Source organism: Tursiops truncatus, chromosome 13, assembly GCF_011762595.2.
Source record: "Tursiops truncatus isolate mTurTru1 chromosome 13, mTurTru1.mat.Y, whole genome shotgun sequence".
Classification (NCBI taxonomy): Eukaryota; Metazoa; Chordata; class Mammalia; order Artiodactyla; family Delphinidae; genus Tursiops; species Tursiops truncatus.
The window spans coordinates 74,759,511-74,772,582 of NC_047046.1; the positions used below are offsets into that span (position 1 = coordinate 74,759,511).

Sequence of the window (13,072 nt, forward strand, 5' to 3'; positions counted from 1 at the left end):
CTGTGGATTAATCTTTATGGTCCAGCGAAGACTGCAGAATTGTCCTACCTGCCTAAAGTTCTGTACAAAGTCAAAGCTATAAGAGAAAACACTGAGTAGTGATTATTTCTAACTTCTTTTTTTTTTAACTTTTTATTTTGTATTGAAGTATAGTTGATTAACAACGCTGTGATAGTTTCAGGTGTACAAGTAACTTCTTATCAAAGAAGAATTCTAGCCATGCTTTTTTGTAATAAACAAGCACAAATTCAATATAATTATAAATGTCACATAAGACTAGAAATTAATGAGCATGTGAGACAACTCTGAAAAATCAAAATTGATCATTCTTGTCTAAGTGTAGTCAAAGAAAGTGCCCATGGACTGAAATGTAGTTTCATTAGCTTGATTAAAAGTGAAAACTGGAGGAAGGGTAAAGTAGGTCAAAAACCTCCTGACTCCTTTAGGATTAAAACATTTACTAGATACTAAGTATGTGTGAAAGGATCAGTAAGAATCTATTTGCCATTCTTGGAGGATATGGAAAGAAAGACAGGACACCCTCAACTGGAAAAATTGATTATAAAGAGAATGAAAAACAAAGAATTGGGCATGAACTCTAGCAAAAGGATTTCTAAAGTGGAAATTCCTTTATTCGTGACCCAAGCTGGGGAATTTATATCTAGAGGGTCAGTGTATATACAGAATACACAAAGCAGGTTTTATTATGGGACTGATCAGGTTTTCAAAGCCAGCTCTTAATTACATAAAATTCAAGCTTTCTATCATTTTTTGTTATATTCCTCTCACCCACATGTGGAAACACACACACTCACACACCCCTAGCCTTACATAAGACCATATATTGTTCCTAAAATCTTCATTTGAGCTACTCTATACCTCCCCCTCAGCCACATCAACCCCACAGTTCCATTTTTCAATGTCTTAAAACAGCACTCCCTCTCTCCTAAACTAGTTTTGTGGTGGGAAGGAGAAGGAGAGCAAAAAGAACAAGTGGTGAGAAAGGGAGGATTTCAGAGACTGATCACAGCTTGAATGAACACCATAAGAGCTGAACCTTTAGGCTCAGGGTTTCCACAGTTTTTGAGGAACTTGGAGGAGCAGGAACTCATAGAATAATAAATAATCAAAATTAGAATAAACAAGAGTGATGACTACCTTTTCTAAGAACTCTTCATGGAAATTAAGTATTCTGTTCTTCTTCTGTTTGATTTTTTTCAAAAACAAAAAGGTAATAGCATAATTCTTCAATTCTAGACACACCATCAATTTATTAACAGCTTCTTTGAGGGATGGGAGAGGAAATATGACCATATTAAATCTACATAATGATTTTAAGATATATCCCATTTCAGAAAGGTTAACTTTGGAGTTTGGGGCAGTGTCATGAGGCAGGTAAGGTGTGGAGTAGGTGAATGGAAGTGAGAGCACAGCCCAAATCCAGGAAATCTGGTACCTGGACAACTTCTTCTGGTTCTGTTGATAGTTGGTCACCTCCACAGATGGCTAGCTTTGGGTAGACTGGTGAGTTGATGGCCACAAAAGAGGACTGGAGCTTCTACTCACTTAATGACTATCCAGTTGAAAAGTGAGATGGAACACCTGTAGTAAATGAAAAAAACTTCAGGTCAGGGAACTATCTCATCTCCCAGCATACAAAACCATACTATACACCATTTCCAAAACAGAGCCCCACTGGTAAGCTTTCGTCAGTAGCACAGACATACACATTACAGATCCAGGAATGTTGAAAGTTTGTTTACAGAAGCACTGAAAATATTTTCTTCATGGGATTCCACAATGGGAATCTTGTTGTTTGTGAACTGTACATAGTCAAAAACATCATCAGCATATCAATTTTTCACTCCAATTTATACCTGGGACCACCTGTTCTCTGTGGATTCTATACTCCAATCTGAAGGATTTGACTCTGAAGTAAAATGTGTTTATTCATACTTCTCAAGAGAGACCCTTGATTGGGAGGTGAGATAATGTTGTGACACTGAGCTGTGTTCTGACTGAATGTTGATGCACCTCGGGTACGCAGTCATATCTCACTTTAACACCTAGGATCTTCACAAAGTTTTGTCTTTCTTTTTAAGTACATTTTTGAAACTCTTTTTATAAGTAAAAGTAAAAGTGATGGCATAAGAAGTTTAGCTGCCTAAAACCACAGCACCACAGCCTCCATTTACCTCTGTAAAGGTGTGAGTCGACTATAGAAAATTAAAACACCCCACTGTTCACAGGGGTAGTCACTAGCAGAGGCGACTGACTTTCTCCTTCTGTAGAGATGTCATTTGAGCTTTACTGAGTAGTAAAGCTCAAATGACATCTTCCATTGACCATGGAAAGCTCAGGAAAACTGGAATAATGAAGAAAGAAATCAGAGGGAGACCATAAAAGCCCAGTTCATTTCAAGGAGAAAGCAGTAACCGTCCCTTCCCCCTACATTTTAAATATCACAACAAATCTAAGTAAAGAAATAAACAATTCACTGAGAGCACATTTTATGTACAACTTTAATTTCTTCCTACTGTGTTCACTACCAAGCTGTTTACTTTCTTCAGGCAGGATGGGGGGAAAAAAACTTTTAAAAGACTCATTTAACACAGAAGTCAATTTCCACTAATGTAGTCTTCGTATGGCATATGTGGTCTTCCAAAGCAGACCTATATACACATGTATACATATATTAGCCTCTTCCTTAATAAGAACAACAGCAATTAGCCTACCTTCAAACACATCATCGCTATTCTTATCCCATAGGAAAAAAAATGAATATGAGAACCATTTTATTTACAATAATTGCAGACTGGTTAGTATTTTTGACAGAACTGATTTTCCCCTCACTTGTATAAACAGCTCTAATTGTGAAAAGAATAATGTAACTATTGGATAACCCAGATTTTACTTCCTGAAAAGTTTGGCAGGGGGTATTTTCCATGCATTCTGCCATGAGAAAGCAGGAATAAAGTGCTTTCTAATCAACTGTAGCTATCAAGTTATTTAACACAGAAGAGAGTTTACAGGCACGTCAGGCTTTGAAGTTTCAGGTGTGTCAGGGGGAATGTGAAAGGGGCACATGGACCACCAGAGCTTTCACAGGATCACCAAGGACTCCACAGGTCCTAGACATCCAAAAGCCACTTTTGTACGTGTCCCATGAAAGGGAAGCATGTGAGGGCTTTGCACTGGTGTATAGGAGGCCAAAGTGGACAGGAAAGAGAGATGAAAGCTTAGGCAACTGAACGGCCTACAAAATATTCATCACAAAGATTCCATAGAATGCCTTCTTTTTTCCTGAGCTCTTCAGATCACACTTATAGGTAAAGATAGGAGGTTTGAATTGGCAAGAATGCATGTCTAGTTTGTAAGAGATGGGGGAATATAAGGGACAGTCTTAAAAGTCCTCAAAATTTCCTCAAATCTCATTCTTTCCAGAAAATTTACCCAGTGGAAACAGGAGAGGAGATATTTGCACCGCCTCCACACACACAACACACACATGCACCTGCTCACTTAGAACCCAAAAACAAGATGCTAAAAGTAGACAGAGAAAATCATCAAAAATAATGCTTAGACAAAATGTCCACATACGAAACACAGACATTAAAGGAAATACATTAGAGTATTTATATTTGAGTTCTATCTTTGATAAGTATGACCCAAAAAGAGAATTTTCTCTATTCTACAGAGTTTTCGAAGAGATAGTCCTTTGATGTTTCCTCATACAAAAAAAAAAAAAAAGTTTGGTTATTACAGAATTGGGCTGGGCCAGATTTACTACCCAATAGTATTTATCATTGATGCAGAGATCTGTAAACTAATATATATACATTAGGCTCTTTCAGAATTTTGGTCCAAAAAGTGCCCACAAGATGTTTCAGGCTCAGCTTCATCATTTTTACACATGACCCAGGTAATTGCTCCTTATGTAGCTGTTCAAATGTCCGTTGACACCTTAAGCCATTTACGGAATACTTTCACCTACGTTATCCCAACAGATCCTCATAGTCATCCTGTGAAGTAGGTGGGAGAACTACCATTCACTGCCTAACAGATGAGGAACAAAAATTCATAGAAGTGAACACGTCAGAGGTGATGAACGCAGAACCAGGAGCCAAACTGTCTAGTGACCCTTTGTCTAGTGAACTTTGGGGAAACTACAGATAGGTCTGTGTCTCACAACATATGGAACATTCCCATTGTGGTTACCAATCCCAGTATTCATTCTGGCGATACCTTTTTTTTTTTTTTTGGTATTGCCCTTTAGTCCATCTTCTAAGTCCCTAAAACAGCATAGCTAATTCTCACCAATCTCTTTCATTAATTCATCTCCGCGGTTAAGGTTCCTTTTTCCAAAATGTCTCCCCTTAGACGGGGATCAGAGAAACATGAGCTGGGTGTCTGTTGATCAGTCTAAAGAGAAAGGGAACAGCTAATACTTGGTGACCCCCCCTTCTAGCAAACCGTTGTTCTTTATTAACAAACACATCACCCCAAATAAGGCACAGGTGGCTTGCTTTTACTTGACAATCAATCTGCCTTTAGAGCTCTAACTGATAAGAGGCACAGCCTCTCATTCTGTTAAAGAAATTCTATAGCTTTTTCCTCTTTATCAGCTCTCACTGAAGTGACTTCTTATACAGAAATGAAATGGCACATTGTATGAAATGATTATATCTTTTTAATTCTTTTGTTCATTTTAATAGTATTTGAGAGGAAGCTAAAACGAGTTCTGATGATGACAGGTGGAAGGTGGTAATTGAGTTAGCAGCAATGCATTCATTTTAAACCACTTGCAGAAATGGAGCATTGCTTAGTTGCATAGGTCTGAAATCCCCAAATAAACACATTTGTTATGAGAAGATGACAGCAGTTCTCCACATTAACAGTGAAAGTACTAAGCCCACAGAAGACATTCTAGTTGTTCTGACAGAGTGGCTTGAGTGCTATGCCACCTCATTAAATCCAGCCAAAGTAAAGGAAGAAAAGGTTGATGAGGTCATAGCCCAGGAGTGAGGTCACCAGCTAATCTGACCTCATAGCAACAGAAGAAGTTTGATGAAAAGGTGTCCCCAGGGTAGAAGTCAGCATCCCTTTGCCTAAATGAGTCTTTCAGCTCAGAAAAAAAAAATTGTTGGCTAGACTCTCTTAGCGTGCCCAGGGTAGCATGTAACTAATAGCACTTTAAAGTCTATTGTGAATGATATAATGATTAACTGACCTTTCAAATCCTAGAAAGGTTACATTAGCAGCCACTATCAGTGCTTCAGAGCTGAAGCAGTAGAGTGTGAAACTCGAATTCCACCATGAGCTCAGAGAATGATTAAAGTCAGAAGTGATCCATGGCTGCTTATAAATGAAGTCCAAGAGTCCCAATATTATCAATAACATGGAGTAGACAAAGTATAATTGTGGGTGACAAAAAAAATAGTTAGATTTTGCTTTTAGTTTTCTAATGAAAGCAGTTGGGCTAATGTAAATATTAGTTATTAGCTGTAAATTCTGGAAATGAATACTATTTTTCAGAATGTAGGAGACTGTCTTAAAAATATTTCAAAGAGCACACTATTAATTCAAGCCAATCAATAATACAGCATAGCCCTCTAGTTACCAGTGAGAAGAAATTTATTCACTAGTTTTATTTCTTTCTGAAATCCATATTTAAAGGTTTGGGATTGACTATGTCAACATAAGTTGTCTTCTTTTTATCAAAATATTATTTATTACTCAAACACTTCTAAAGCAGTGTTATGACTCTTTAATTTGTTGAGTAGAAAAAATGAATATTTACTAACATTTCTTGAAAACTTGCTGTAAGCCCACAAGAAAGAATTTGACATCATCACACTGTGTTTTCCTTAACTTGACAGGAAGTCAACGTCAAGTAGACTGACTTGAATCAGGACCTCATTTGGGAAGTATAAGTGTTCAATAAACTGCATTACTTTTTTATTTGGAAAATACTCAAGTTCAGTGGCTTTATCATCCTGAACTTTACTTTCTGAAAACCTGGCAATCCCATGTGGACTTCTGGTAGAATGAGCAATGCAAAGAGCTGGCTTGGACTTGGCATGTCCTTGTACTTCTGGGGATTGATGGACCTTACAACCACTGTTCTCTCGGGCACACCAACACCGCCAGGCAAATTAGAAGCGTTCCTGTCAGACAAGCCACAGTCACACTCTCGGACAAAGAGGAGCTGGGTTTGGAACCAATTTTTTGTTCTGGAAGAATACACTGGAACTGACCCTTTGTATGTCGGCAAGGTAAGAACTGCCAAAGAGAAAGATAAATGATCGGAATATTGAATATTGACATTGAATAAGAATATGAATTGCCTATGAAAGCTCAAATAGTCTAAGGCCTGAGAACAATTTTAACTAGATATATGTTACTTGACAGCTAGCTGAAATCTAATTTTTGCTGTGTCAGATACCGATCAGAAAGGAAAGATTTCTCTCCTTGTTCTTGCCTCTGTTCTGAGTGGGAAATATTAGGAATTGGATTTTTGCAGGAAAAGCCTTGGACCCTGTAAGAACCATTCAAGTCCCCCCAGAGGCAGCAGCAGCCTCAGGAATAACAGGATGGGGAAGAAATAAACTGGGAAATGCAAAGGTAGGAGTAGAGGGTTTTTTGCCTTTTTTTTTTTTTCAAAGCATTTCCACAGGTATTGCCTGAGGCCTTAATTTAATGGAAATAAAAAGAATAAAACATTCATTTCAGAAGATCCTAGCTTGTGCTTCAGGATAGTTGGAGACAATCAATGACTATATTTATAAACTTTATATTCAAATTCCCTTGATTTATCTGTCATCATTTCATTTTTAATCCGGGCTTTCTCCTGTGTTTACTTATTTTGGATGTTAATCAGAGACCACTTTGCAAAAGCAACCAAATGAGAGAAAGTGGGAAACAAGGAACTAATTAGAAAATAAATAATTCATTCAAATAACAAACACTTGTTTAGCACAGAGGCTAAGAGTGTGGGTTTCAGAGTCAAACATATGTGGGTTCAAAACCCAGCTCTGCCAATTGCTTCCAGAGTGACTTTGGAGAACCACGTAATAAGAGAACCACAACTTCTCAAGAGCTGTCTACATAAGCTCTTTCCTCAACTCCCACCCACTTCTCAACCCAGTTATCTGACTTCTGCCCTCACTCTGCACTAAAGTTGTCTTTTCAATGCTCCTAAGGACCTCCCCACCACCAGACCCAATGGCTTCATTTTATGGAACCACCCAACAGCGGCCTTGGACACTGCTGCCCAGTCCCTCTTTCTCGACTCACATTCTTCTCTCAGCTTCATGACCTTCACAAGCCCATTTTTCCTCCTTCTTTCTCAGCCTCTTTGCTGGTCCTCTCCCTCTGCCTGACCCCAACCACTGGTGGTCCTGTAAGCTTTGCCCTGGGTCTCTTCCCTATCCACACTCATTCCCTGGGTGGATTCGTCATCCCTATGGTTTTAACCATCCGTTAAACCGTCCCCAGCTTAAAAGCCTTTTCCATCATGAATACATCTTCCACCTATTCAGAGTCCAAAGATCTCTAGCAACTTGATATTTGTAAAACGTTTCTTCCAACTAGACACACATAGCTACCGCTAAAATAGGTTTAAGAAAATGTTTTTGTATTCGGTAATTGTTTTGTGTATTTGTACAGTTTAGAGCCCTCCTCCCTCCTCCCAAAGATAGAAACTGAGATGTCATCCCTGGCCTTCCCTACATTTCCCTAACACTGAGTACCCAGCACAGAACTGGACATACAAAAATGCAGAAAGACAAGAGTATCTGACAAGTTTCTGGGCTACCACAGTACCATGTGTCAGTCATATTCTCATAAAGCAGATCATTTAATCATCATAACAATGTTACGAGGTAAGTATAATTCACTATTTTGATAATTAGAGTAGGGAACAAGGCTCAGAGAGGTTACGTTCCTTGCCCAAAGTTACACAGAAGGCAACAGGAAATCTTAAACCGAAGCCATGGGCTTTCTTTTACACTGCCCTTCACATGGCCATGACTTTAGACCTAGCCCTGAAAGATACACAGAAGCATCAATGGTGTCGGTGAGACCAGGAATGTAACCAAGCCTGTTTCCTGAAGGTGGGAGCACACAGCTGTGTAGTACCCTCTAGTACTCATGATTAGTGCTCACCCTTTCCTAATCACCCCAACCCAGGACACAGGATACCTCCGCATCTCCACAGTCATCCTGTCCAACCAACACTCCAGCAAACAATGAAAGCTTTTACCCTGAATTGGGTATGTCACCTCCACATGAAGAAGATAATTATGTATTCACTTACCCAGGCACTTTTCCCCTTTACTTTCTTTTGAAAGAGAATCCAACCACCTTTCATTCCCTCTCTTCCAGGGGCATTTCAGCTTGTCACCTTGAGCTCTGGAAGATGTCTGTTTAGAGAGCTGGCCTGAGTATTTGCTTATTTCAGAAAGGAGTGTGGTAACAATTATCAGCTGTAATTGGTATGGCCTTATAAAATCCACACTGGGCTTTCCAGGGACAAGGCAGTGTCGAGTTAAAGCTAGATTATATTGACATATGCAAAAATGGGGATGCAGAGAGCTTGTGCTTACGCACGAACCTGTGGTCCCAAGTCATACTGAGGTTAACAACTACATGGAAGCTGTCTAACCACAAACTGTAAGCACTTGCTGCATTCCTGGAACTATACGAGGCACCATGAAAGACAGCAAAAGGAGTGAAAGTCACCCTTGTGTTTAACATTTTTTCATGATCTTCATGTACTTCCCATCATTCACTACTCCTTTGGCTCAAGATCTTATAGACTAAAGAATTGTTAGGTTAAGTAGACTATCCACCTGCCTGTCTAGTATAAGTACATAACCACGTGCTGCCAACTCCACTCCAGAAGTTCCTTACCTTCCTCCAAAGAGCTGGTGCTCAGTCAGTGTTAGCTGAATTAAGAATGGATAAACATAAAACACATTTTTATTGCAGTGCCAATTTGCTGAGTGACTTAGAGAAAAGCTGTTAATATCTCTTCTTTTCAATTTTCACAACCAAATGTGTATTCTATGGCTGGTAAACCTAATATTAAATGCACAGTACTGTGCTGGTTATTAAGCTAGTGTCTCAGCTCTGTATTCACCTTTCCATACTCCACTTTGTGATGCTGGGGCTGGAACTCTGCAAACCAGTTTCTCCTTTTCCAACCAGCTCCCACTGGGTTCTGAGAGTAGAATGCACTAGAGGGAGAACCAGAGGCAGGAGGAGGGAGAAGGGACTTGTTCCTTTTACCTGCAGAAGTTGATTCCAGTTTCTGGATTCTTTCCACACTCCCAGCCCCAGCCTCATCACACCCGCTGAGAAATATCAGCACCACTGGATGGCGCCGCCTTCTCAGAAGTCTGAGTCTCTGCTCCTTGGGAGGTGGGCGCTGGGGGGCACCTCTGAAGCTCCAGCCTGACGGGGCAGCACTCCCTTCTCAGAGGTCTCTGGCCCAGCCTCCTCCAAATGCCCAGATTCCAAAAGCCCCAACTTCTGCCCTCTGCTCCCCCAGCCAGAGGGACGCTAGCTGTTTCCTGGAGTTATTATCTCTCCTATGATACCTCAATGTTCCCTTTCTGCCTTTTCAATCCTTCATATTAAATTCTCTCTGCTAAAATGACTGGTGTGGGCTCTGTTCTCTGACTAGGTCCTGAACTGATACAATTTCAGGTGACCCTTGAGCAACGTGGGGGTTAGGGGCACCACCCAACCGCACCCTGGAAAATACATTTTTAACTTTAGAGTCGGCCCTCTGTCTATATCCATGGTTCCTCCATAATCACCGTTTACTCTGTATCCGTGGTTCTGCATCCACAGATTCATGTGTAATACTGTTTGCAGCATATACTATTGAAAAAATCCACATATAAGTGCACCCTCGTAGTTCAAATCCATGTAGTTCAAGGGTCAACTGTATAGTCCCCAGAAACTAGTTCTGTGTAAGCAGATCCTGGCCCTTTACATAGCTGGTACTCCTCCTGTTCATAGGAGGCCCTCCTGCTTCTCTGTGGATGTCCTCCCCCTCCCTTCCCCCCGCTCCCCCTTTCTTGCCCATAAGCACACACACACAAAGAAGGCAACTGAAAGGTGCTTGCCAGCTCTTTTAAGGCAAAGGTAACGTGGTTTCACTAAAAGCTTTAACCCTACTACTACACCCTACACCACTCATTCAATAAAATTTTATTGAGCATTTGCTACACGTGAGGATTCACACTAAGATGAAAGCCACGCGGTTCCTGACTTCAAGGAACTCACAGTCTACAGAGTTCCTCCAATTCTTCTCTCAATACAAACAAAAACAAAGATAACAGAGCCAACGTTCAGCCCAGACTCCACGGACATCAGCCAGCCGAGTAGCTCCTGAGGAACCAGAACTTTCTCTACAGCAGCAAAGATTTCTAGCCTCCTGTTACTTATTAAGTACTCTCCATAGGCAGAGCATTTCAACTTGGCCTATGATGATCACAAGTATGCTTAACTTTCTTAAGGTTCATAGGACAAAACTTTTTAGATGACAAACAGAACACCTCAAAACAATCCTGGGTATTTTCTTTAACGTCAGCTTCTATCCTTTCTTTTTCCCCTGGATAATCTGCCATGCCCTGAATTAACCTATTTCATCCTAAGTGAAAGTTCTATGCCACATGCCTTAAAACTACACGTTATTTATATGTATATTTAAATTTATATATGTATAGACATATATATGTAAACACACACAAATATATACATTTTTTTTTTTTTTTTAATCCTTAGATCCCTGTCCTCCTCCTCCCAATTCCATTCCTCTGCCTGGGAACACAGTTCCAGATGGAATGGATTTTCATTTCTTTGTGGCCGGGTCCAAATAAAATGGCTTTCTACTCTACACAGTAAGAGCTAGGCACCTCTGCCTTTTTAACTGCATAAACAGAAGATTTGGATTGCGATAAAAAAATAATAATACTGTATATGGAATGAGAAAATGGGAGAACTTTATATTCTAAATAGAATTCTCTAAGTAGAAAAAAATCCACAGCTATTTTTTCGGTCAATTTTGTTCTCTTACTTCCCTTCTGTAGATAAGACACAGCTGAATTCCTCTAGGCAGCAAAATCGCTGCCTGTGTGATTTGGCCGTGAGTCAATTTGAGATTCAGCTCAAAACCAGCCACAACCTGCAAACCCATCCTTGTCTGAGGATGTCGTGAATACACTTTCAGGTGTCTTCTTGGTGTCCGTGCCATTTAATCCTCAGACTAACACTGTCCCAGCAATGCTTCAGGCAGCCTTCTCCAGCTTCTACCATTGGGCTATGCATAACAAAAAGGCCAACAGGTTGTTTTTTTGCCGTCTCTGCTACACTCCTGAAGGTTTGAAGGGAGTACAGAAGAGCTGGGCATGTTAATACCCTTCTCTCTATGCACGTATATCATCATGGTAATTGGCCCCATTTATAGCTTTCCTATTATGGGAAAGACACTGTACTAGGTGCTTTACATACATTAATCTCTAATGAGCCCAACAAACCTTCACAGTAAGAATTAACATTGTCCTCTACATTTATAATATGAGGAACTTGAGAGTTATAAGCGTTAAATAATTTGTCAAGGGCACTCAATTTATAACTGATACAGACAGTGTTCAGGCCAGATATACTTGCCTCTCTGGCCTAACCCTAATGCTGGCTGTCTGTTTTATAAACTATATCTCATGGACTTCATCCCTGAGCTATGCAAAGTGCTAACTACCCCAGCAACAACAGAGCTGGTGGTAGCTGACTAAGGGTAACTAATTTTCTGTTGCCCCCTTAGAGAAGGACTATTATAAGAGCACAAAATTCCAGGGTTCTTGCCATCTATATACATTGTCTATAATTAGGGGTGCAGGAGTTTATTTCTAGGCTTAATATGAAAATAGTGCCCCGGACTCATTTCGAGAGTCGTTACAAAGTAATTTGGGAGGAAATATAGCTGGATGGACAGATAAAAGCATGTCCCTAACAGAACCTTCCACATATAGATTTGAGTGATTCAGTTATGAGGCCAAGAACTGGTCCCACCAAAAGGAGAGATACACTGATACAAAGAATAATAACCAGCAGTAAAATTCCATTTTGATGCCTGAAACATAAACAAGCATAGTCCCACTGAGTGAAACTACGGAATTCAGAGAATTTCAAGAGCCCCTGGAAGTCATTTTGTATTTCCAGTATGGTGGCCACTGGTCTATTTATTAGCTATTTCATCAGCTTCTCAGCCAACTCGAACTGTCACAAAGTTTCTGAAATTCCAAAACTTAATTTATATCAACACTTGTACAATTTTTAAATGTTTAGCTTGTCCTTTTCTTAAAAAAAAATTAAATGGAAAGGCTGGACTCCTTCTTATTAGACTTGCTCCTATTGTACACGTTGGGACCTACACTTTCCAGAACTCCTGTTTTCTATACTTCTCAGGGAAAGGAACTTCAGAAACAGTACTAAGTTAAGGATACTGAATGGAATGTGGAGAAACTTTACTTATTCATCAACTTATATTTGCTCTTTGATATAATCATGTTCAATGCGTATTAGTTCTCTGTAGACATTTTAAACATCTGAGTGAAAAAAAGTCTTTCTGTTTGAAAGGAAATCATAAATTTAGACCATATTGAAAAATCTATTTATTTCTGACACCTGTTCATATGTCGGTGCTTTTTTTCCTCAGCTTCATTCAGACATGGACCGGGGGGATGGATCCATCAAATACATCCTCTCTGGAGAAGGTGCAGGTGTCGTGTTTACCATCGACGACACCACTGGAGACATCCATGCCATTCAGAGGCTTGACCGAGAGGAAAGGGCCCAGTACACTTTAAGGGCTCAAGCCCTGGACAGGCGGACGGGCAGGCCAATGGAGCCAGAGTCAGAGTTCATCATTAAAATCCAAGACATCAATGACAATGAGCCCAAGTTCCTGGATGGACCTTATGTCGCCACTGTGCCAGAAATGTCACCAGTGGGTAAGGTGGAGATTCACTGATTCTCACAAACAGCGGTTCCACTATAGAAG

At 40.0% G+C, this 13,072-nt stretch overlaps 1 protein-coding gene across 2 annotated transcripts in view; it reads left to right on the forward strand.

Moving 5' to 3' along the window:
- The first annotated feature begins 5,978 nt into the window (after positions 1–5,978).
- The window catches only part of CDH20 (cadherin 20), a 69,581-nt gene continuing 62,487 nt past the window's right edge, over positions 5,979–13,072 (forward strand). For both annotated transcript variants that reach the window (XM_019937163.3, XM_073790788.1), the window contains exons 1-2: positions 5,979–6,275; positions 12,728–13,022. In XM_019937163.3, coding sequence (XP_019792722.1) covers positions 6,030–6,275; positions 12,728–13,022 — 541 coding nt within the window. In that variant the 5' untranslated portion in view covers positions 5,979–6,029. The remainder of the gene's footprint in view (positions 6,276–12,727; positions 13,023–13,072) is intronic.